This window comes from Diabrotica undecimpunctata, chromosome 7, assembly GCF_040954645.1.
Source record: "Diabrotica undecimpunctata isolate CICGRU chromosome 7, icDiaUnde3, whole genome shotgun sequence".
Lineage (NCBI taxonomy): Eukaryota > Metazoa > Arthropoda > Insecta > Coleoptera > Chrysomelidae > Diabrotica > Diabrotica undecimpunctata.
The window spans coordinates 101,898,425-101,924,659 of record NC_092809.1 but is presented as its reverse complement, the minus strand read 5'-3'; the positions used below and the strand labels follow the sequence as shown (position 1 = coordinate 101,924,659).

At 34.9% G+C, this 26,235-nt stretch overlaps 1 protein-coding gene across 1 annotated transcript in view; it reads left to right on the top strand.

The window, feature by feature from the left end:
• The window catches only part of LOC140445662 (uncharacterized), a 106,256-nt gene that overhangs the window by 62,636 nt on the left and 17,385 nt on the right, over positions 1 to 26,235 (top strand). Inside the window, exons 11-12 of the mRNA XM_072537899.1 lie at positions 15,490 to 15,814; positions 18,564 to 18,758. Coding sequence (XP_072394000.1) covers positions 15,490 to 15,814; positions 18,564 to 18,758 — 520 coding nt within the window. The remainder of the gene's footprint in view (positions 1 to 15,489; positions 15,815 to 18,563; positions 18,759 to 26,235) is intronic.

Sequence of the window (26,235 nt, the reverse complement as noted above, 5' to 3'; positions counted from 1 at the left end):
TGACAAAGATTAGAAATGGTAAAACAAAATTTATAGGCTAATTCTTTACCTTAGAAGAATTTTTATATAAAAACATTTCTACAAGAGGGCTTTGTTTATCATAAATTATAATAAAATCCGAATACAAAGAAGGTTTGTTAGCGCCAGTTTCAATATTCTTACTTATGTACACCATTACATGGTTCCCCTAAAATACCCAGACCAATTTTCTTAAGCACTTTCGAAATAAAAACATTACGAAACATTAACTTTAAGCGATCAAAATAATTTACCTGCGGAAAATCCTATAACAGACCAAATTATGGTTCCCCAAAACACCCAGTCCAAGTTTCTTAAGCACTTTCAAAAGAATAAGGAAAACAAAATAGAATATACATAAGTTACATGGTCGATAGATGACACTTAAATATAATCGTATTTAAAAAAAATACAGAAACACTAGACACACTCAACTCAATAGATAACTGCTAGGGTTGCAGCCTAGGCTTACCGAAATCTTAAGTTTAAGAGTACTTCTTCCCTAGTAGGGTACTTATCCTGACGTATTTCTGTATAAGACAGAATATATCTAAAAGGACAATAAGGCATTAAATAGTACCAGAAAAAAGAGCCAGACTAAATTTACTCTGGAAGAAACCTGGCAGAATACATTAAGAAGATTCATATGACAAAGATTAGAAATGGTAAAACAAAATTCATAGGCTAATTCTTTAGCTTAGAAGAATTTTTATATAAAAACATTTCTACAAGAGGGCTTTGTTTATCATAAATTTTAATAAAATCCGAATGCAAAGAAGGGTTCGCTTCTGCGTCATCTTCAATATTCTTGCTTATTTACACCATGACAAATTTAAGTATCAAATTTAAATACTCTAGTTCTTTCGGTTATCAAAAAAGCCATAATTATTCAAAAATAAGAAGAAGACTTGTTACTCCAATATTTAATAGAGTTATTTCTTATAGTCAAAATATTATATATACGGAACTGATAAGAATAAAGTCTTATCTTTTAAGACCTACAAAAAACTTGATAATAAAAATAATAACAAGCTGACTCCAAACTCAATACGATTTTTACTTACACCAAGAGGTACCCAAGAGCCAACTTTACTAAGACTTTTGTTTTAAGAAAATTACAAGGCATAATACTATAATAAAGAAGAATAATACCTATAAAACGCCATATTCAGCAGAGTACTTTCTTATACCAAGAAGAACATGTGTACTAACTTATTTTCCTACCACTCAAGATGTGATTTACACAATCGAGACATTCTCGCAACACAGCTTGCCTTCTCCCCCACACACTAAACCATTTCCCCTCCCAGCAAATTGCGGAAAAGAGATAGTGCTTTACCTATTAATAAAACCATATTCATCACCACCACTTTCTCATAAAAGACCACATTACGAAACATCAACTTTAAGCGATCAAAGTAATTTATCTGCGGAAAATCATACAATAGACCAAATTATTGTTCCTCCAAAATACCCAGTCCCAGTTTCTACAGCACTTTCAAAACAGAAAAATTCTTAGAATAAGTTTTATATAGAATCACTTCTAAAAGAGAACTTGATAGCCCCAACTTCAACCAGATTCCTGCTTTCATCAAAGACTCTTACATAAAAAGTGAATAATTGTATCATAATAGATAGACAACAACAACACATCTGTACATACTGACCTAAAATCATATTTCAAACAAAAACTTACTGACATATTATATCAATAAACATGGCGATACTTATCCAAGGAATATCAACATTTCTAGAACCTGTAAATAAAAAACAGAAAAGAATAAGTGAGTCACTTTTCTCCGCATCGGTCATAGGCGATCTACCCATGACTATTTACTTCGTAAAAATAAACCTATGTGCGGATGTGTAATAGTGAACTAACGATAAATAATATGTTACTACAGTGCCCCAATAAGCCAAAACCCGACAAAAACAATATTCCAAAAAGTGCTCTAGAAGAAAACAGTTATAAAAAAATTATTTTCTTATCTTACAAATCGTGCTTTGTTTAAAAAAAATCCAGCTACTCTTGTATTACTCCTGTATCAGATACGAAAATTATTTGGAGTGTGTATATCTCGCTACTAATAACTACTGGTAGTTGATGTGGGTTTTCTTGATAATTAAAAAAGAAGAGAACAATCAGTTAACTCCAAATTCCACGCGGTTCTTTCCTACACCAAGAGGAACCTAAGAGCCAACTGTCAAGGCTCTAAGACTTTTGCTTTAAGAAAAATAAAAGCTATAATAATATACAAAGAAGAAGAAGAAGAATACCTGTTAACGACACATTGAATACAGTTCCTTCTTACACCAAGAGGAACCTATATACTAAGGTTCAAAACTCTAGGAAGTTTAATTCAAGAAAAATAAAAAGCCTAATAAAATGGGAATACGAAGAAGACTCGTGGACCCCAACTTAAATTATGTTTTTGCTTACACCAAGAGAAACTTAACTATCAAATTTCAAGACCATGGAATTTTTGATTAAAAAGCATAATTGTATAAATAGAAGAAGAAAAAGACATACTGACCTCATATTTAATAGAGTTCTTACTCGAGGATATTTTATATACACAGTTATAAGACGACTTGTGTTTCAAGAACAAGACAAGGAATAATAATTTGAAAACAAGAAGAAGAAAACTTCTTCCGGAGCCCGAAATTCAAATAGGGTTCCTGCTTTTACTAAAAGGACAACTTTTAAAACTCCAGGACGTTACCAACTTTTAAAACTCCATGACATTGTTTAAGATAAAAAATAGCATAAACGTTAAAAACAAGTCCCATACTCTGCTTTTTTGTTTATTAGTTCTTTGTTAACGCAAGAGTAACCTATGTACTAACTTTAGACTCTATTAATTTTATTTTCCTTTAAGTAAGAGAAGAAATGGTATTGACCTCAATTATAACTATGTGTAAAAATACTACTGAGAACGAAGAAGAAGAATATATGACAATACTAAAATCATTAGGGTTCTTTCATACACCAAATATGTATGTGCCAAGTAGAATCGTATGTACCAAGTTTCAAATATCTAGGATTTTTGTGTAAGAAAAGCAAAACACAAAACAATACGAGAAGAAGAAGAAAACAGTTTATTTATATTATATTATTTATAGTACATTACAATAATCCAACTGTTTTTTAGTCTTCAGTTTAATATACAAACTGATCTATAATCTAAAATAATATAAAAAAAAATTAAAAACTCACCTGAAAAGAATTTAATTTTACAATTCTGTATGCGTTTCATAGTACCTTTGCTGCTTCAGACTGGCCACTAACTGAGGGGCCTCTTAAAGGTGCACTGTTTGTATTCCAGATCTGCATACTGGATTTGTACCTGTTGGTTCTGGTTCGGTATTGGAATTTGGTGTGTAAAAAAATTTAATTTTACAATTCTGTATGCGTTTCATAGTACCTTTCTTGCTGGAGACTGGCCACTAACTGAAGGGCCTCTTAAAGGTGCACTGTGTATATTCCTGATCTGCATACTGGTTTTGTACCGGTTGCTTCGTTTCATAGTACCTTTCTTGCTGGAGACTGGCCACTAACTGAGAGGCCTCTTAAAGGTGCACTGTTTATGTTAATGATCTGCATACTGGTTTTGTACCGGTTGCTTCTGGTTCGGAATTGGCATTTGGTGTGTGTAAAACAAATTAATTTTACAATTCTGTATGCGTTTCATAGTACCTTTCTTGCTGGAGACTAGCCACTACCTCAGGGGCCTCTTAAAGGTGCACTGTGTCTATTCCTGATCTGCATACTGGTTTTGTACCGGTTGCTTCTGGTTCGGAATTGGAATTTGGTGTGTGTAAAACAAATTAATTTTACAATTCTGTATGCGTTTCATAGTACGTTTCTTGCTGAAGACTGGCCACTAACTGAGGGGCCCCTTAAAGGTGCACTGTTTATGTTTCTGACCTGCATACTGGATTTGTACCGGTTGGTTGAAGTTCGGCATTGGAATTTTGTGTGTAATAAAATTTAATTTTACAATTCTGTATGAGTTTCATAGTACCTTTCTTGCTGAACACTGGCCACTAACTGAGGGGCCTCTTAAAGGTGTACTGTATATATTCCTGATCTGCATTCTGGATTTGTACCGGTTGGTTCTAGTTCGGTATTGGAATTTGATGTGTAAAAAAATTTAATTTTACAATTCTGTATTCGTTTCATAGTACCTTTCTTGCTGGAGACTGGCCACTAACTGAGAGGCCTCTTAAAGGTGCACTGTTTATGTTAATGATCTGCATACTGGTTTTGTACCGGTTGGTTCTAGTTCGGTATTGGAATTTGATGTGTAAAAAAATTTAATTTTACAATTCTGTATGCGTTTTATAGTACCTTTCTTGTTGGAGACTGGACACTAACTGAGGGGCCTCTTAAAGGTGCACTGTTTATGTTTCTGATTTGCATACTGAATTTGTACCGGTTGGCCTAGTTTGGTATTGGAATTTGGTGTGTAAAAAATTTTTATTTTACAATTCTGTATTCGTTTCATAGTACCTTTCTTGCTGGAGACTGGTTGCTAACTGAGAGGCCTCTTAAAGGTGCACTGTTTATGTTAATGATCTGCATACTGGTTTTGTACCGGTTGCTTCTGGTTCGGAATTGGAATTTGGTGTGTGTAAAACAAATTAATTTTACAATTCTGTATGCGTTTCATAGTACCTTTCTTGCTGAAAACTGGACACTAACTTAGGGACCTCTTAAAGGTGCACTGTTTATGTTTCTGACCTGCATACTGGATTTGTACCGGTTGGTTGAAGTTCGGCATTGGTATTTTGTGTGTAATAAAATTTAATTTTACAATTCTGTATGAGTTTCATAGTACCTTTCTTGCTGAACACTGGCCACTAACTGAGGGGCCTCTTAAAGGTGTACTGTATATATTCCTGATCTGCATTCTGGATTTGTACCGGTTGGTTCTAGTTCGGTATTGGAATTTGATGTGTAAAAAAATTTAATTTTACAATTCTGTATGCGTTTTATAGTACCTTTCTTGTTGGAGACTGGACACTAACTGAGGGGCCTCTTAAAGGTGCACTGTTTATGTTCCTGATTTGCATACTGAATTTGTACCGGTTTGCCTTGTTTGGTATTGGAATTTGGTGTGTAAAAAAATTTAATTTTACAATTCTGTATGCGTTTTATAGTACCTTTCTTGTTGGAGACTGGACACTAACTGAGGGGCCTCTTAAAGGTGCACTGTTTATGTTCCTGATTTGCATACTGAATTTGTACCGGTTGGCCTAGTTTGGTATTGGAATTTGGTGTGTAAAAAAATTTTATTTTACAATTCTGTATGCGTTTTATAGTACCTTTCTTGTTGGAGACTAGACACTAACTGAGGGGCCTCTTAAAGGTGCACTGTTTATGTTTGTGACCTGCATACTGGATTTGTACCGGTTGGTTGAAGTTCGGCATTGGAATTTTGTGTGTAATAAAATTTAATTTTACAATTCTGTATGAGTTTCATAGTACCTTTCTTGCTGAACACTGGCCACTAACTGAGGGGTCTCTTAAAGGTGTACTGTATATATTCCTGATCTGCATTCTGGATTTGCACCGGTTGGTTCTAGTTCGGTATTGGAATTTGATGTGTAAAAAAATTTAATTTTACAATTCTGTATGCGTTTTATAGTACCTTTCTTGTTGGAGACTGGCCACTAACTGAGAGGCATCTTAAAGGTACACTGCTTATGTTAATGATCTGCATACTGGATTTGTACCGGTTGCTTCTGGTTCGGAATTGGAATTTGGTGTGTGTAAAACAAATTAATTTTACAATTCTGTATGCGTTTCATAGTACCTTTCTTGCTGAAGACTGGCCACTAACTGAGGGGCCTCTTAAAGGTGTACTGTATATATTTTTGATCTGCATTCTGGATTTGCACCGGTTGGTTCTAGTTCGGTATTGGAATTTGATGTGTAAAAAAAATTTAATTTTACAATTCTGTATGCGTTTTATAGTACCTTTCTTGTTGGAGACTGGACACTAACTGAGGGGCCTCTTAAAGGTGCACTGTTTATGTTCCTGATCTGCATACTGAATTTGTACCGGTTGGCGTAGTTCGGTATTGGAATTTGGTGTGTAAAAAAATTTTATTTTACAATTCTGTATTCGTTTCATAGTACATTTCTTGCTGGAGACTGGCCACGAACTGAGAGGCCTCTTAAAGGTGCACTGTTTATGTTAATGATCTGCATACTGGTTTTGTACCGATTGCTTCTGGTTCGGAATTGGAATTTGGTGTGTGTAAAACAAATTAATTTTACAATTCTGTATGCGTTTCATAGTACCTTTCTTGCTGGAGACTGGCCACTAACTGAGAGGCCTCTTAAAGGTGCACTGTTTATGTTAATGATCTGCATACTGGTTTTGTACCGGTTGGCCTAGTTCGGTATTGGAATTTGATGTGTAAAAAAATTTAATTTTACAATTCTGTATGCGTTTTATAGTACCTTTCTTGTTGGAGACTGTACACTAACTGAGGGGACTCTTAAAGGTGCACTGTTTATGTTTCTGACCTGCATACTGGATTTGTACCGGTTGGTTGAAGTTCGGCATTGGAATTTTGTGTGTAAAAAAATTTAATTTTACAATTCTGTATGCGTTTTATACTACCTTTCTTGTTGGAGACTGGACACTAACTGAGGGGCCTCTTAAAGGTGCACTGTTTATGTTCCTGATTTGCATGCTGAATTTGTACCGGTTGGCCTAGTTTGGTATTGGAATTTGATGTGTAAAAAAATTTTATTTTACAATTCTGTATTCGTTTCATAGTACCTTTCTTGCTGGAGACTGGCCACTAACTGAGAGGCCTCTTAAAGGTGCACTGTTTATGTTAATGATCTGCATACTGGTTTTGTACCGGTTGCTTCTGGTTCGGAATTGGAATTTGGTGTGTGTAAAACAAATTAATTTTGCAATTCTGTATGCGTTTCATAGTACCTTTCTTGCTGAAGACTGGCCACTAACTGAGGGGCCTCTTAAAGGTGCACTGTTTATGTTTCTGACCTGCATACTGGATATGTACCGGTTGGTTGAAGTTCGGCATTGGAATTTTGTGTGTAATAAAATTTAGTTTTACAATTCTGTATGAGTTTCATAGTACCTTTCTTGCTGAACACTGGCTACTAACTAAGGGGCCTCTTAAAGGTGTACTGTATATATTCCTGATCTGCATTCTGGTTTTGTACCGGTTGCTTCTGGTTCGGAATTGGAATTTGGTGTGTGTAAAACAAATTAATTTTACAATTCTGTATGCGTTTCATAGTACCTTTCTTGCTTAACACTGACCACTAACTGAGGGGCCTCTTAAAGGTGCACTGTTTATGTTTCTGACCTGCATACTGGATTTGTACCGGTTGGTTGAAGTTCGGCATTGGAATTTTGTGTGTAATAAAATTTAGTTTTACAATTCTGTATGAGTTTCATAGTACCTTTCTTGCTGAACACTGGCCACTAACTAAGGGGCCTCTTAAAGGTGTACTGTATATATTCCTGATCTGTATTCTGGATTTGCACCGGTTGGTTCTAGTTCGGTATTGGAATTTGATGTGTAAAAAAAATTAATTTTACAATTCTGTATGCGTTTTATAGTACCTTTCTTGTTGGAGACTGGACACTAACTGAGTGGCCTCTTAAAGGTGCACTGTTTATGTACCTGATTTGCATACTGAATTTGTACCGGTTGGCCTAGTTCGGTATTGGAATTTGATGTGTAAAAAAATTTAATTTTACAATTCTGTATGCGTTTTATAGTACCTTTCTTGTTGGAGACTGGCCACTAACTGAGAGGCCTCTTAAAGTTGCACTGTTTATGTTTCTGACCTGCATACTGGATTTGTACCGGTTGGTTGAAGTTCGGCATTAAAATTTTGTGTGTAATAAAATTTAGTTTTACAATTCTGTATGAGTTTCATAGTACCTTTCTTGCTGAACACTGACCACTAACTGAGGGGCCTCTTAAAGGTGCACTGTTTATGTTTCTGACCTGCATACTGGATTTGTACCGGTTGGTTGAAGTTCGGCATTGGAATTTTGTGTGTAATAAAATTTAGTTTTACAATTCTGTATGAGTTTCATAGTACCTTTCTTGCTGAAGACTGGCCACTAACTGAGGGGCCTCTTAAAGGTGCACTGTTTATGTTTCTGACCTGCATACTGGATTTGTACCGGTTGGTTGAAGTTCGGCATTGGAATTTGATGTGTAAAAAAAATTAATTTTACAATTCTGTATGAGTTTCATAGTACCTTTCTTGCTGAACACTGGCCACTAACTGAGGGGCCTCTTAAAGGTGTACTGTATATATTCCTGATCTGCATTCTGGATTTGCACCGGTTGGTTCTAGTTCGGTATTGGAATTTGATGTGTAAAAAAATTTAATTTTACAATTCTGTATGCGTTTTATAGTACCTTTCTTGTTGGAGACTGGACACTAACTGAGGGGCCTCTTAAAGGTGCACTGTTTATGTTCCTGATCTGCATACTGAATTTGTACCGGTTGGCCTAGTTCGGTATTGGAATTCGGTGTGTAAAAAATTTTATTTTACAATTCTGTATTCGTTTCATAGTACCTTCCTTGCTGGAGAATGGCCACTAACTGAGAGGCCTCTTAAAGGTGCACTGTTAATCTTAATGATCTGCATACTGGTTTTGTACCGGTTGATTCTGGTTCGGAATTGGAATTTGGTGTGTGTAAAACAAATTAATTTTACAATTCTGTATACGTTTCATAGTACCTTTCTTGCTGGAGACTGGCCACTAGCTGAGAGGCCTCTTAAAGGTACACTGTTTATGTTAATGATCTGCATACTGGTTTTGTACCGGTTGTTTCTGGTTCGGAATTGGAATTTGGTGTGTGTAATACAAATTAATTTTTACAATTCTGTATGCGTTTCATAGTACCTTTCTTGCTGGAGACTGGCCACTAACTGAGAGGCCTCTTAAAGGTGCACTGTTTATGTTAATGATCTGCATACTGGTTTTGTACCGGTTGCTTCTGGTTCGGAATTGGAATTTGGTGTGTGTAATACAAATTAATTTTACAATTCTGTTTGCGTTTCATAGTACCTTTCTTGCTGGAGACTGGCCACTAACTGGAGGCCTCTTAAAGGTGCACTGTTTATGTTAATGATCTGCATACTGGTTTTGTACCGGTTGCTTCTGGTTCGGAATTGGAATTTGGTGTGTGTAATACAAATTAATTTTACAATTCTGTATGCGTTTCATAGTACCTTTCTTGCTGGAGACTGGCCACTAACTGAGAGGCCTCTTAAAGGTGCACTGTTTATGTTAATGATCTGCATACTGGTTTTGTACCGGTTGCTTCTGGTTCGGAATTGGAATTTGGTGTGTGTAATACAAATTAATTTTACAATTCTGTATGCGTTTCATAGTACCTTTCTTGCTGAAGACTGGCCACTAACTGAGGGGCCTCTTAAAGGTGCACTGTTTATGTTTCTGACCTGCATACTGGATTTGTACCGGTTGGTTGAAGTTCGGCATTGGAATTTTGTGTGTAATAAAATTTAATTTTACAATTCTGTATGAGTTTCATAGTACCTTTCTTGCTGAACACTGGCCACTAACTGAGGGGCCTCTTAAAGGTGTACTGTATATATTCCTGATCTGCATTCTGGATTTGCACCGGTTGGTTCTAGTTCGGTATTGGAATTTGATGTGTAAAAAAATTTAATTTTACAATTCTGTATGCGTTTTATAGTACCTTTCTTGTTGGAGACTGGACACTAACTGAGGGGCCTCTTAAAGGTGCACTGTTTATGTTCCTGATCTGCATACTGAATTTGTACCGGTTGGCCTAGTTCGGTATTGGAATTCGGTGTGTAAAAAATTTTATTTTACAATTCTGTATTCGTTTCATAGTACCTTCCTTGCTGGAGAATGGCCACTAACTGAGAGGCCTCTTAAAGGTGCACTGTTAATCTTAATGATCTGCATACTGGTTTTGTACCGGTTGATTCTGGTTCGGAATTGGAATTTGGTGTGTGTAAAACAAATTAATTTTACAATTCTGTATACGTTTCATAGTACCTTTCTTGCTGGAGACTGGCCACTAGCTGAGTGGCCTCTTAAAGGTACACTGTTTATGTTAATGATCTGCATACTGGTTTTGTACCGGTTGTTTCTGGTTCGGAATTGGAATTTGGTGTGTGTAATACAAATTAATTTTTACAATTCTGTATGCGTTTCATAGTACCTTTCTTGCTGGAGACTGGCCACTAACTGAGAGGCTTCTTAAAGGTGCACTGTTTATGTTAATGATCTGCATACTGGTTTTGTACCGGTTGCTTCTGGTTCGGAATTGGAATTTGGTGTGTGTAATACAAATTAATTTTACAATTCTGTTTGCGTTTCATAGTACCTTTCTTGCTGGAGACTGGCCACTAACTGGAGGCCTCTTAAAGGTGCACTGTTTATGTTAATGATCTGCATACTGGTTTTGTACCGGTTGCTTCTGGTTCGGAATTGGAATTTGGTGTGTGTAATACAAATTAATTTTACAATTCTGTATGCGTTTCATAGTACCTTTCTTGCTGGAGACTGGCCACTAACTGAGAGGCCTCTTAAAGGTGCACTGTTTATGTTAATGATCTGCATACTGGTTTTGTACCGGTTGCTTCTGGTTCGGAATTGGAATTTGGTGTGTGTAATACAAATTAATTTTACAATTCTGTATGCGTTTCATAGTACCTTTCTTGCTGAAGACTGGCCACTAACTGAGGGGCCTCTTAAAGGTGCACTGTTTATGTTTCTGACCTGCATACTGGATTTGTACCGGTTGGTTGAAGTTCGGCATTGGAATTTTGTGTGTAATAAAATTTAGTTTTACAATTCTGTATGAGTTTCATAGTACCTTTCTTGCTGAACACTGGCCACTAACTAAGGGGCCTCTTAAAGGTGTACTGTATATATTCCTGATCTGTATTCTGGATTTGCACCGGTTGGCCTAGTTCGGTATTGGAATTTGATGTGTAAAAAAATTTAATTTTACAATTCTGTATGCGTTTTATAGTACCTTTCTTGTTGGAGACTGGCCACTAACTGAGAGGCCTCTTAAAGTTGCACTGTTTATGTTTCTGACCTGCATACTGGATTTGTACCGGTTGGTTGAAGTTCGGCATTGGAATTTTGTGTGTAATAAAATTTAGTTTTACAATTCTGTATGAGTTTCATAGTACCTTTCTTGCTGAACACTGACCACTAACTGAGGGGCCTCTTAAAGGTGCACTGTTTATGTTTCTGACCTGCATACTGGATTTGTACCGGTTGGTTGAAGTTCGGCATTGGAATTTTGTGTGTAATAAAATTTAGTTTTACAATTCTGTATGAGTTTCATAGTACCTTTCTTGCTGAAGACTGCCACTAACTGAGGGGCCTCTTAAAGGTGCACTGTTTATGTTTCTGACCTGCATACTGGATTTGTACCGGTTGGTTGAAGTTCGGCATTGGAATTTGATGTGTAAAAAAAATTAATTTTACAATTCTGTATGAGTTTCATAGTACCTTTCTTGCTGAACACTGGCCACTAACTGAGGGGCCTCTTAAAGGTGTACTGTATATATTCCTGATCTGCATTCTGGATTTGCACCGGTTGGTTCTAGTTCGGTATTGGAATTTGATGTGTAAAAAAATTTAATTTTACAATTCTGTATGCGTTTTATAGTACCTTTCTTGTTGGAGACTGGACACTAACTGAGGGGCCTCTTAAAGGTGCACTGTTTATGTTCCTGATCTGCATACTGAATTTGTACCGGTTGGCCTAGTTCGGTATTGGAATTCGGTGTGTAAAAAATTTTATTTTACAATTCTGTATTCGTTTCATAGTACCTTCCTTGCTGGAGAATGGCCACTAACTGAGAGGCCTCTTAAAGGTGCACTGTTAATCTTAATGATCTGCATACTGGTTTTGTACCGGTTGATTCTGGTTCGGAATTGGAATTTGGTGTGTGTAAAACAAATTAATTTTACAATTCTGTATACGTTTCATAGTACCTTTCTTGCTGGAGACTGGCCACTAGCTGAGAGGCCTCTTAAAGGTACACTGTTTATGTTAATGATCTGCATACTGGTTTTGTACCGGTTGTTTCTGGTTCGGAATTGGAATTTGGTGTGTGTAATACAAATTAATTTTTACAATTCTGTATGCGTTTCATAGTACCTTTCTTGCTGGAGACTGGCCACTAACTGAGAGGCCTCTTAAAGGTGCACTGTTTATGTTAATGATCTGCATACTGGTTTTGTACCGGTTGCTTCTGGTTCGGAATTGGAATTTGGTGTGTGTAATACAAATTAATTTTACAATTCTGTTTGCGTTTCATAGTACCTTTCTTGCTGGAGACTGGCCACTAACTGGAGGCCTCTTAAAGGTGCACTGTTTATGTTAATGATCTGCATACTGGTTTTGTACCGGTTGCTTCTGGTTCGGAATTGGAATTTGGTGTGTGTAATACAAATTAATTTTACAATTCTGTATACGTTTCATAGTACCTTTCTTGCTGAAGACTGGCCACTAACTGAGGGGCCTCTTAAAGGTGCACTGTTTATGTTTCTGACCTGCATACTGGATTTGTACCGGTTGGTTGAAGTTCGGCATTGGAATTTTGTGTGTAATAAAATTTAATTTTACAATTCTGTATGAGTTTCATAGTACCTTTCTTGCTGAACACTGGCCACTAACTGAGGGGCCTCTTAAAGGTGTACTGTATATATTCCTGATCTGCATTCTGGATTTGCACCGGTTGGTTCTAGTTCGGTATTGGAATTTGATGTGTAAAAAAATTTAATTTTACAATTCTGTATGCGTTTTATAGTACCTTTCTTGTTGGAGACTGGACACTAACTGAGGGGCCTCTTAAAGGTGCACTGTTTATGTTCCTGATCTGCATACTGAATTTGTACCGGTTGACCTAGTTCGGTATTGGAATTCGGTGTGTAAAAAATTTTATTTTACAATTCTGTATTCGTTTCATAGTACCTTCCTTGCTGGAGAATGGCCACTAACTGAGAGGCCTCTTAAAGGTGCACTGTTAATCTTAATGATCTGCATACTGGTTTTGTACCGGTTGATTCTGGTTCGGAATTGGAATTTGGTGTGTGTAAAACAAATTAATTTTACAATTCTGTATACGTTTCATAGTACCTTTCTTGCTGGAGACTGGCCACTAGCTGAGAGGCCTCTTAAAGGTACACTGTTTATGTTAATGATCTGCATACTGGTTTTGTACCGGTTGTTTCTGGTTCGGAATTGGAATTTGGTGTGTGTAATACAAATTAATTTTTACAATTCTGTATGCGTTTCATAGTACCTTTCTTGCTGGAGACTGGCCACTAACTGAGAGGCCTCTTAAAGGTGCACTGTTTATGTTAATGATCTGCATACTGGTTTTGTACCGGTTGCTTCTGGTTCGGAATTGGAATTTGGTGTGTGTAATACAAATTAATTTTACAATTCTGTTTGCGTTTCATAGTACCTTTCTTGCTGGAGACTGGCCACTAACTGGAGGCCTCTTAAAGGTGCACTGTTTATGTTAATGATCTGCATACTGGTTTTGTACCGGTTGCTTCTGGTTCGGAATTGGAATTTGGTGTGTGTAATACAAATTAATTTTACAATTCTGTATGCGTTTCATAGTACCTTTCTTGCTGGAGACTGGCCACTAACTGAGAGGCCTCTTAAAGGTGCACTGTTTATGTTAATGATCTGCATACTGGTTTTGTACCGGTTGCTTCTGGTTCGGAATTGGAATTTGGTGTGTGTAATACAAATTAATTTTACAATTCTGTATGCGTTTCATAGTACCTTTCTTGCTGAAGACTGGCCACTAACTGAGGGGCCTCTTAAAGGTGCACTGTTTATGTTTCTGACCTGCATACTGGATTTGTACCGGTTGGTTGAAGTTCGGCATTGGAATTTTGTGTGTAATAAAATTTAATTTTACAATTCTGTATGAGTTTCATAGTACCTTTCTTGCTGAACACTGGCCACTAACTGAGGGGCCTCTTAAAGGTGTACTGTATATATTCCTGATCTGCATTCTGGATTTGCACCGGTTGGTTCTAGTTCGGTATTGGAATTTGATGTGTAAAAAAAATTTAATTTTACAATTCTGTATGCCTTTTATAGTAGGTACCTTTCTTGTTGGAGACTGGACACTAACTGACTATACTCACTGACACTAACTTTTAGCATATCCAGTGGGGATTTTCCTTACTCCAATACCTTACATTTTGGCGATTTAGATTCTCACACAGCATAAATATTTCTTCGTCGGAAAAACATATTTTGTAAACAAAGTTCTCGTCAATCTCGAATTTTATTCACCATTGCCTCACTAAACTGTAATCTACAGTTGTAGACATTTTTATTTAATTCTTGCAACGACTAGAATTTGTAGGGTTTAAATTAATTCTTATTTATTACAATAAACCATTAGCACTGATATTTGTTGACTACGAGAAAACATTCGATACCATAGGCCATCAGAAAATGTTAAAAGCATTGACAGAATGCCGAATAGACCATCGGTACACTAACATAATCAAATATATCTACCAAAATGTCACAGCTAGCGTAAGAATATCTGAACAAGAAACAAATACATTCTGTATACAGCGAGGAATATGGTAAGGAGACACTTACCGTATGTACTGACGACCTGAAGCGTGTTAGCAATGACTGGATGCAAGCCGCACAAGACAGAGACAGATGGAAAGAGCTGAGGGAGACCTATGTTCAGCAGTGGACACATACAGGTTGATGATGATGAAGTCTGAAGAATAACCTATGTGCATATGGTTGAACTCATAATTCAGTTGGGATTCCAATAATATTAAAATATACAGAGTGTTGTATTAAAAAACCAAAGTGACTAATGATACCAGCAAAATGGTAAATCTGCAACATTGGCAGCATCAAATTTGAAATCTCAAAATTGCAGAATAAGCGCATCCCGGTTTTTGTATAATTTCGACCATCCATTTTAGAGATAATAAGCCATTTCCAGACTTTTGGTCCACTCTGTATAATCGTTGCTCGACGCTACGTTCATCCTTCTTATTGGTACCTGGATACACTGTCATAATTGCTTTGTCCAAATCTAATATGTATTATTATCTCGAGCAATCATCTGGCTTTCCGGAATTCAGTTTGTTTTTCCACTGTAGTTGTCCATGTAAAAAAATAATTATTTGAAGAGAATAAATAAAGATGTAGCATTTTCAGGGTATTTATAAGTATGATCTGAAAAACGAATATACTTCCCTTATATGATATGTAATCCCATGAAATTTGTAATTTTATCGTTGTAAATAATGGGAGAATTACGTCAGTGTAAATTATGATTTTGACCTCTTTTTTTCGTAAATCATTTATGAAAACACGTACCGTCCATCGGGCACGTGCAATCGCATTTTAATAAATAATTGTGTTTTTAGGAATTCCAACCCCCGATTATGCGCAGATACGCTGTTAAATCTAGTAAAAATTTATGACCAATTGAATTTCGGTGTCAACACTCACAGATTGGAAAATATTTATTTGATATCTTTCATGCGACGAGTTTTCGGAATATTACCGGATTATTTAAAATCTCAAATGAGTCAGAGCGTGTACGCTTTTCCCAGAGTGTGGAAGAAAATTGGGTTTAGACATTTTAATTTGCCGATGAAAAATATTATAGAAGACGTTCAGTCGAAAACTATAGAGAGCTTTGGAAATATCGAAAGAGATAATTTTACTACAGAGGATTTAATTAATTTGGTAGGTATAAAAATAGTCGACTCTAACTCTACAGTACATTCAATCAACTTACACCTCTAAACGATTATTCGCAGAAAACCTTAGTTGTAGTAAAAGGCACTGTAAACTCCACTGGTATTTTCCATAATGTTTAAATGTTGCTAAATTTTAGGTATAAAATAAATAAATGTGTCATCAACCCGTTGTTCATAGTTTTGCATATTTTGTTACATCTTTGTTTAATAAATAGTATTCTTGCATAATGTTATTTAACATAAATTGTGCTAGGGATAATTTATATTCAAAGTAGATATACAAAGTATGAAAATATCACTTTTAATTTTTGTTAAAAAATACTTCGGAGTAAACTACAACATTTTGTCAATATAAATAGTGGTGGTTAGATTGACCATAATATGTCTGTTAGAGTGTACCGTTTTTGAGACCTCTCCGATTACGGATTAAAGTTAGGGTTTTGGTAAATATATTTAACTTTTTATTTTCAAATGAAAATACTTGTACTAAAAATAAAATAATTGTGGGAAAAATTTTAATTCGTTTATGTACGGGTTACAACCATTTCTAAACTTTTTATCAAACATAATTAAATTACAATCGGCATTCCTAATGATCATTAGGCTAATTTGCTTAACGTGTGTAGGATCTTTGTAAGCGGTTATATTATATTTTACCTCTCAAGCACAACAGTTAGAAAGTTTCTGTCATATTGATCTAAACTCAGTATATTGTAATTCAAACGTAGTTTCAAGTGACCATCATGCCTAGACGTAAGTTTGATATTGATGAATTAATTGCAAATGTGCATAAATACTTTACCTGAAAAGAGACAATGGTGGACCTTTAAAGTCATTATTATGTATAAATCAACGCGTTTGTGACGCACTCGGGATAAGTGAAAGTAAGCTAAAAACTGCAATGAAGACTGTCAGAGATTCTCAAGAAGATCTTACTGTGACTGAATATCACGAACACAAGAAAACAACTCGTAAACATTCTAGGAGCATTGACTTACCTGATGGAGAAAAATTTGAAATTCGCAATATTTTGTATCGAATGCGTGAAAACAATCAACATGTCAGTTTAGATACTTTACTGGCCAAAATAAAAGAAAGACAAGTTTCTGAAATTAAGAGGACTAGCCTTTGAAAAGTGTTAAGAGATTTAGGATTTAAATTCAAAAAAGAAAATAATAGGTTACGTTTATGCGCAAGGAGTAGTGTGGTTCACAAAAGAATTAAATTTTAGAGGGAATATACTAGACTTAAATCTGAAAATGCAATATTCGTATACTTAGATGAGACATGGATATTTGTAAAGGGTGGAATTAAAAGAATTTGGCAAGACGACAGCATAAAATCAATACAACACACAGATAGCGAAAGCAAAAGACATATCATTCTTCATGCAGGAGGGAAAGAAGGCTTTATAGAAAACGCAGATTTGATTTTTTCTTCAAAATCAAAATCTGCTGATTACCGTGAAAACATGAATGCAGATGTTTGTTAAACGGCTTGAGGAGAAACTGTTACCTATTCTGAGTGAACCATCAGTTATAGTTTTAGATAATGCACATTACCTTTCCGAGATTTTGGAGAAAGAACCAAAACAGTAGTGGAACTTACCAAGCATAAAAAATGGTTAGTTAAAAATAATATAAATTTTTCGGAATACGCCTTCAATTCAGAGTTACTGCAAATTTCGAAACATAATGAAAAACCAACAGTTTATATAGTTGACCAAATTGTATCAAGTTGTGGACATCAAGTACTACGGTTATCGCCGTATCACTGCCAGTTTAATCCCATCGACCACATCTTGGGTATATGTAAAACATATTATGATAATCACGTTGGGTGCACTGGATACAGTCTCTTAAAACTGCTACTCCAGAAATATGGACCAAAACTGTAGAAGAGTGGTGGATCCGGGAAAATAAAATTCATGAAATTAATCCAGTGATTATAGATTTACATAATGATAGCGGTAGTGAATTTAGTGACGATAATGATGATTTATAAATTTAAATAATCAGTAAGTACACTATTATAATGTTATTTACAAAATAATTGTACAGCAGGTTAACCATTATATTTATACATTCATTATTAGCCGAATAAACAATAATATTTAAAATTCCATTTGAATTTTTGCTCTTCATTTTATACAAATTAACTCTTGAAAATAAAGGGGAAAATATTCTAAATAAAGTAAGTAATTAAAAAGATTAGTTTACCGTGCCTCTTACTACAACGAAAATCGTTTAGAAGTGTACATTGGTTGAATGTACTGATATTAAGTTCACTTTTATAGTTCGGTTTTTGATTCTTTTGTTAATACTAACTAATACTGCTGGTACAACTATGTGCGAGTCTTTGTCTCTGTTGTTCTGATATAAGACATGACCTGACTTTATGGTGATGAGTGTTTGTTGTTTTGGTCGTCTGGTTGATGAAATAGGTACATGCATACAATGAATAGCAATTAAACCCACTAATGGCCATATTAATTATTCATTTCAACTCGTTTGGATAGGTCAATTGTGTTGATTTTGATAATGGCACCATATCGGTAACTTAAGACATTAATAAAATAATGTTTTTGCTTTGTGGTATCATTCCAGAAGAGTAAAAACTATAAAATTTGTTTGATGAAAATTTTTGTAACGTTTTTAAACACTCTGTATAGTATTTGATGTATTCATAGATAAATATAAGTTGTTCAACTTCTTTTTTATACCCCATTTCTGTAGGTTGGAAATTTCGAAGCCCTGTCAACTGTGAACTACCAGGAGCTTAATTTATCTAACGTGGATTTAGTGAACACAATAGCAAGCATATGGGAGTTACCATTGTACGATAATGATACATTTAAATATTTTATCGCAAACTTTTGTAAAATAACGAATAATTATTTGACGGAATTCAACAATAAACAATTATATACGGTAAGTAATCTTATCGTTAATTTTACAAATAGTTTTTAGTTTTTAATTGTAAGCTTATCTATAAATATCCTGAAGTTTCATTACAAAAACATAATTTTGACATGCAAACTACGTACATGGTTATGAAGTAATATTATTCAGTATTTAAATCTAACAAAAATACTACTCCGATTTAAAAGTAATTGCTTTTCAATTCACTCTCGCGTAATTGTAATAATCTGAAGAAATTTATTCTTTCAGTGTATCGCTGCTAGATGCAATGATGAGTTAGCTAAGCTTATTGTCACTGAATTACAAGCCTATGGTGTAACGATTATTTTGCCCACCACATTTAACAGAAATTACTGGGGTAGTGATAGGGTAAGCAGAATAAACTGAAACGTTTGCAAACGGCTACTCAGGGTTTATTTGGAGAGCTGGATCGTGGATAAGTGAATGGCAAGGGGGCTGGAATGGGGTAACTACCAAAAATGAAACAAAAAGGGATACTTACATAAGTCTACTGGACAAACAAAACACAAGAAGGTTCTCAAGCTATTTAAATTGGATGCCGCTTAGAAGAATCTTCCTGCTGGAAGAAAGAAAGGCTCTTCCTTCGTAAAAAATACAAAAAGGGGTTAGAAACCTTTTTAATGGAAATAAACAACTTGGTTTAGGAAAAAAAAATTAAATATTTATTGTTATCTCACCACAAACAGTTACACATATAAATGGTAAAACAAACTTACTATGTTACTGTGGGTTTACAAACTCTTGAAGTTGGAGATACTATAAGAACTTACAATTGTTAGTGGGCGACAATTTGTAACGGAAAAAATTAGAAATGAAAAATAGCTTTTTAAATGAAACTTTGCATAGAGGTTAACCTTTTTTTAAAAAACAAAAACAAAACAAAATCTCAGTTATGATTAGGTATGTGTCAAATGTAAAAAAATAAAGCTAGCTGTCAGATGTCAATACTAAATTCTAAACTTTGGGAATAATTGATATAACAGCTAGGCCACACCCTAACATATAGAATTTTAATTATTACAATTTCTTAACCTGGTATGAAAGCAATTATTTATGGCAAATGTCTATTTTTACATTAACAGTTTAACAAAAAAATTACCTGGATTATGGCTATTTTTACCTCTTTAAAATTTCTGTGATTGAACTGGACTTACACTGCAAACACAAACAAATGCATCTCCAAACTGCAAAGATAGTCTGAAATGGCTTAAGACAAACAAAATGAGGCTGGAAGTTGGGCACTGGACGCAAACTTTGAAACTTGGCTTCTTTAAAAACTGGAACACATGTGGGTATCTTTTAAAGTTGTTGTAAACGCCGTTTTATAAATATCTTAGATGAGAGATGACAAAAAAATAAAAAACAGTGATTACTTTTTCAAAACTGACACATTACATTGAGTATAATTCACTTTTTTCAACCAATTTGCCGGCTTCTTTTCCGACTAAACACATCGCCGTCTGCTCTCAACAAAATGTCTTCCAAACCTCCTTAACTACACATACTGCACAATTAACTTCCACAATACTACACATTTTCCATAACAAAGTAGCTGTGGCTGTGACTGTCGACCAAAGAATATCGAAGAAATACCCATCTGTGATTATAAACAAACTTTAAAATGTGTTTATTATCAAACTCAAGCGATGCAAACAGATTGAAAATACTTTTTCGTTGTTTTAACTTATACAAGGTGATTTGAAATGCTACAATGGGACATTTTGATTGGGAAATTGACCGTCTACATATTTTTTATTTTAGTTAATAAAAAAACAAGTAGAACTTACATATAAAAAAATCTTTATTTTAAACTTACGTTACAATTTTTCATTTATTGTTGGCTTTTATAGCATTCAGTAGAAAACTGGGAAGTATGTTCTCGGCATATATACTTTTGACACTGTACGCATAAGGTCTTCGTTTTTCTGTTCTTTTTCGACGAGCAAAATGACATCTGCCTGGAACGTCATACTGGCTATATTGCGTAGATACCTCCGGTATGTCCAATATTTTTTTTATAACGACTTCTCATAGTTACTGGTAACATAATCATTTCTCGACGACGTTCAAGTTACGGTGTAATGAAACTCATCGCTAATGGTTTGAAAAAGTTTCGGAGAGTACTATGAGTATTGTTATTTTTGTCAGCACCGATATGGCTATTTATTCCAGATATATCGAGGGAAGTAAAAAATAATGTTAGAGGCCATCGGCAACTTTTTCGTGACACAGAGTAAATTCTTTTTAGCTCATCAACGGTATTAACTCCTCCCTGTGTTGTATTGTAAAATGTAATCATTGTTGGCTTGTATGCATCGCCACTTTCTGGATCAATCTCGGCTTGTAATGCATTGTTGACAATATAGTAGAGTAAATAGACTGGCAAAAGGCTTCTAGAATAGATTTTCGTGGGCACTTTGTTGCTAAAATGTAAAACCCATTTTTTTTGGTTTCTAATATTTTTGTAATGCAAAATCACTTGGTCGTCCAAAAATCGGAGTGGGAGGGGAGTGGTGGGGAGCCTTACAAAAAAAAAATGCAATTTTTTTTTTCATCATTTTTCGGATGAACAATATCCGAAAATTCATTCCTCAAATTTGCATACCTATCCGGACATTAGAAATATTGTTTTTTTATTTATAAAAATACGTTAAACCATTGTTGTATACGGAGCGCCTTCATACAAAATCACTTGCCCTGAAAACCCATATTTTTAAAATCGTTTACCTCGCTCTACCTCGAAAAATATTGGGTTTAGCAAAAAATGGCTTCCTATAAACGTTATAGACCAAACATCAGAGAACATGTGGGTTTTTTTAAAATGTTGATTGGATAATTAGTTTAAAAAAAAAATTAAATAAATCGAATGTCATGTCACGACGGACAGTGGCGAACGCAGAGATGCGAGGGAGGGCGAGATTCCTATGCCGTAGTCAACCGCAAATCGACTCTACTGATGGGGATGTTGTTACGGTCGTTTTTACCTCGAGACGCTGTTGTCTTATATGGTTGTATATATTCTAGCGCAACAAGTGTATTGTTTTGCATATAATATGCATTCTTTTTCATAAGCTTTGTTTTTAGCGCGAAATCCACTAAGATTATTATAAGATTTATAAGTGAAACATAATAAAGTTCTTATGTGTTAATTATATTATTAACAGTGATTAATTAAACTTATTGGTAAGTTAACAATATTTAGTACTTACTTATTATTACAGTTAGTATTTTTTTTTTGTATCCATCTAGAAATAGATTTAACGAACAGCAGCAGCTCTGACAGCGAACTTGAGTCAAAAATCAGATAAGGCATGTTTCTTTCCATAAATCTGATGCCGAACAAGACGTTTTTATTCAAAATGTGTGTCTTATTTGTTTGGAAGGAGGAAGGCTGGTTAACTCTCAAGAAAGGTCAAAAAAAACTTTTATTGAATGCACGAGCGAACGTATGAAAAATTGTCATGAGAATAAATACATGCGGCATATATTCTCAAAGTTTGATGATCTAAAAAATCAAGATTTTTTAAAATTGCACAAAAACTGTTATAAATCTTATACGAGCTCAAAGAACATTGCCTCGTACAAGTCAAAAAATACTAAACTGCCATTTGATTTTCGTAGAGACGATATTTTTCAAAAACGGCCCTTGAACGGCCCTTTAATTTACAAAAGTGCATCTTTTGTCAAAAGCACTCACCGAATCAAAAACTATGCCAAGTTATGACTAATAATATGCAAGAAAAAATAACCACGACAAATCTGACACTTTTAGTTTCGGGGCATCGGAGCAACACATTCTAGTCAAAATGTGCCAAACTATCCGAAGCGAGATAAACAAGATGTCAACTGAGTCCGATTTAAAAAAGAATGATTGTTAGAGACTACAAAAAGTCTATTCCTGAAAGCTTGTATTTCTTGTTAATCTTATTGTCCGCAATGAAAGCGATAATGAAAAGAAAATTGAAACTGTAAGCATTTTCCAAGACATTATTTTTGCCTGTTCGAATGGAAAAATAAAAACTCCAAAGCATATTGGGCTAGGACTTTTAGTTCACCAGGAAACAAGGTCGAAAAAACTCATTGAAGCAATACACGCTTGCGATCATTCAATTTCATACATCGGTACTCTTAGAGTGCGTAACAGCATCGCCCAAGAAGAAATTCAACTTTACTTGGAGAATAATCATGTGACCATACCGAGACAATTGGTACCCAATCGATTCGTTTAATTTGCTGCTGACAACATTGACATTTTGGAAGAGACTTTGGACAAAACACCTACTTTTCACGGAACCCAAATTGCTGCCTTCCAGAGAGAACCATTTAATGAAAATATACCTGGACAATTTAAATTTTTGCCGTATAATCAGAAGCTGGTAATACCCAATGATTTTCATTCCCTTCACAAAATTTATTTTGACAAATCAAAAAGAAAAGTACAATCTGAGGAAAATAAACTGAGCTTCATAGAAAAGGGTCAGAATCTTAATAATAACATAAGATATCGTAACATGGCATGGTGCATTTGCAAAATGAGGGACTCTGTTAGGGATAAAACCGTTATCCACAGTGGTCAGGATTTCATAAACGGACTGTAGAGGATAAATCACATGTAACGACCTATGGCTACTTACCTGTGCTACTCCATGTCTCGTCAGAATATGATACCGTTTGGACTGTTATCATAAAGTGCAATGAAATTGCTAAGAAGCTAAATAACAGATACACCGTACTGACGTTTGATCAAGCGATCTATTATAAAGCTAAAGAGCTCCACTGGTCCCAGTCAGAAGACACAAAAAACGTAGTCATTCGTCTAGGTGGATTTCACATGGTTATGAACTTCCTCAAAATAATTGGTCAGTTCATGATAGATTCTGGACTTTTAATGGTGGTTCATGACAGATTCTGGACTTGCTGATGTATGGTTGGACAGTGGTCTCTATGCTCAGTCCACAATTGATGGTATTTTATCTGGCAAAAAATACAATAAAGCTATACGAGCCCATAAGTTGACGTACGAAGCTCTGTCAAGACTATTAATAAATCTTTATAAGAAGTGGCTTTTAGAGTGTGGCACTTCTTCTGTACATTATATTAACTTAATTCATCTTTGTACATCGGAAATCATCGATACTTTCAGGAGAAAAGAAGACGTTATGCAACTCTCCGATAAAATCTTAACTTTAACTCGTGAACTTTTGACAGAGTTTCCAGAATTCATTGCAGCTCAAACTGCCACAGGCAAATACTGGAATGCATACTTGGAAATGGTATATATTCTATTAGAATTTGCCATTTTAGATATGTATATCCCAAGCTTTTGAAATTTAACCACTTTACTACGTCCTTAGTAAGCTTTATAATAATAACAATAATCTGTAAGAACATTTTTTGGGGATACGGGATACTCCTACATACCAAGTCACCTAGGGCTCGATAACACGGAAAGAGTCCCACCAGAGCTCAATCCTTTTAATATCGTAAGTATCTGAGATGAGTGAATTTTCCCCTTTGAGGGAGTGCGAGCCGTATGGCTAAATCTGGATAATATTAATAATTTAATAATAATAAGTATACAACCTTAAAGATATACAACAATACCTATTATGATAATATAAATACTACTATCACTTAACAAATACAGTATTTTAAAACTGTTAATAATCTGACAACAAAACGAGCTAAAGAAGTCACTATTTACGCTAGAAGAGTATTCATCCTCCTTAAAATCAGCATCACAATGAAAAAACGACCATAACAACATCGCCATCAGTAGAGTCGATTTGCGGTTGACAACGGCATAGGAATCTCGCCCTCCCTCGCATCTCTGCGTTCAGCACTGTCCGTCGTGACATGCCGTTCGATTTATTTAATTTTTTCTTAAACTAATTATCCAATCAAAATTCTAAAAAAACCAGCATGTTCTCTGATTTTTGGCCTATAACGTTTATAAATAGCAATTTTTTGCTAAACCCAATATTTTTCGAGGTAGAGCGAGGTAAACGATTTTAAAAATATGGGTTTTCAGGGCAAGTGATTTTGTATGAAGGCGCTCCGTATATAATAATGGTATGACGTATTTTTAAAAATAAAAAAAAAATATTTCTAATGTCCTGATGGGTATGCAAATTTTACGAATGAATTTTCGGATATTGTACATTAGAAAAACGATGAAAAAAAAAATTGCATTTTTTTTTTGTAAGGCTCCCCACCGCTCCCCTCCCACTACGATTTTTGGACGACCAAGTGATTTTGTCTTACAAAAATATTAGAAACAAAAAAAATGGGTTTTACATTTTAGCAACAAAGTTCCCACGGGATAGCACAATAGGATCCTATTTAAACTATACTAATAATGTAACTATTTTGTTTTGCTCGGGCTTGTAGGATACCAAAGTCATGTCTTCGGTGAAACAAAAATGCTCGAAGTAACTTTACGCTCCTTTAACTTTGCGGTAAAAACCTCAGGAATGTTTTTTTATTTGCTGCGAAATTACTCAAGGAGTTCATCAATTGTCACAAATTCACTTAGAGCATAATTGGCTTTGCATCGCTCAAAAAATCAATCAAAAAATTCTCTTATAGAAGATAGCTTATCGTAACTGTTTCAGTTCTTCTCTATCATCAAGATCATCAAAGCGAAGCGCTCGCAACAAAAGTCTTGTGCTGGAAGATTGGAATCTTGTTTACGGTATACTTGATACTAATTTGACTTTTAATGTGTTTGTTGGTATTTTTTCGTATTATTTTAACATTAACTTTCCATTGTAAAATAAACGTATTATAAATGATCGTAAAAAATGGGTAAATACTGAAGTACGCTTATCTAGTAGTAACTTAAAAAACTTGCATGTTTTATCTAGATCCTGTCCGTGTCTTCGTGAATATTACAAGTTAGAAAAAAAGGAACACCAGAAACTTTTATGTATGACAAAGAAAAGTTATTACCAGAATATTATTTCATCAGATAATCCTACAAAAAATGCCTGGAGACTTGTTGCTGACGTGACTAATAATGTTGACAATAATGGAAGGAAAAATATATGCCTAAAATCAGATGAAAATTGTGTAATAGAGGAATGCCCTATTGTTGCTAACATGTTCAATGTTTTCTTTAAGAATCCTCCAATTGAGGTACGTTCTAAAATTCCCAGTCATCAAAATAGTACTTTAAGGAAACCGCCTTATAATGAAACACCGGATTATCTAAAGGTGGGAAAAGTCGTTCCTGTACATAACAAAGTTGATCCAAAGGATATTAGTAATTATCGCCCAATAAATGTCCCTTCAGTGTTTTCGAAAAGATTCGCATTGTGTTATCTTAACAGATTAAACTCTTATTTATTGGAGAACGGTGTTGTTAGTAAATATCAACATGGCTTTCAGGCAGGTAAGTCTACAAATACAGCAGTTCATTCATTTTATGAGACTTTAACTAACTATATTGATGCGGATGAATGCC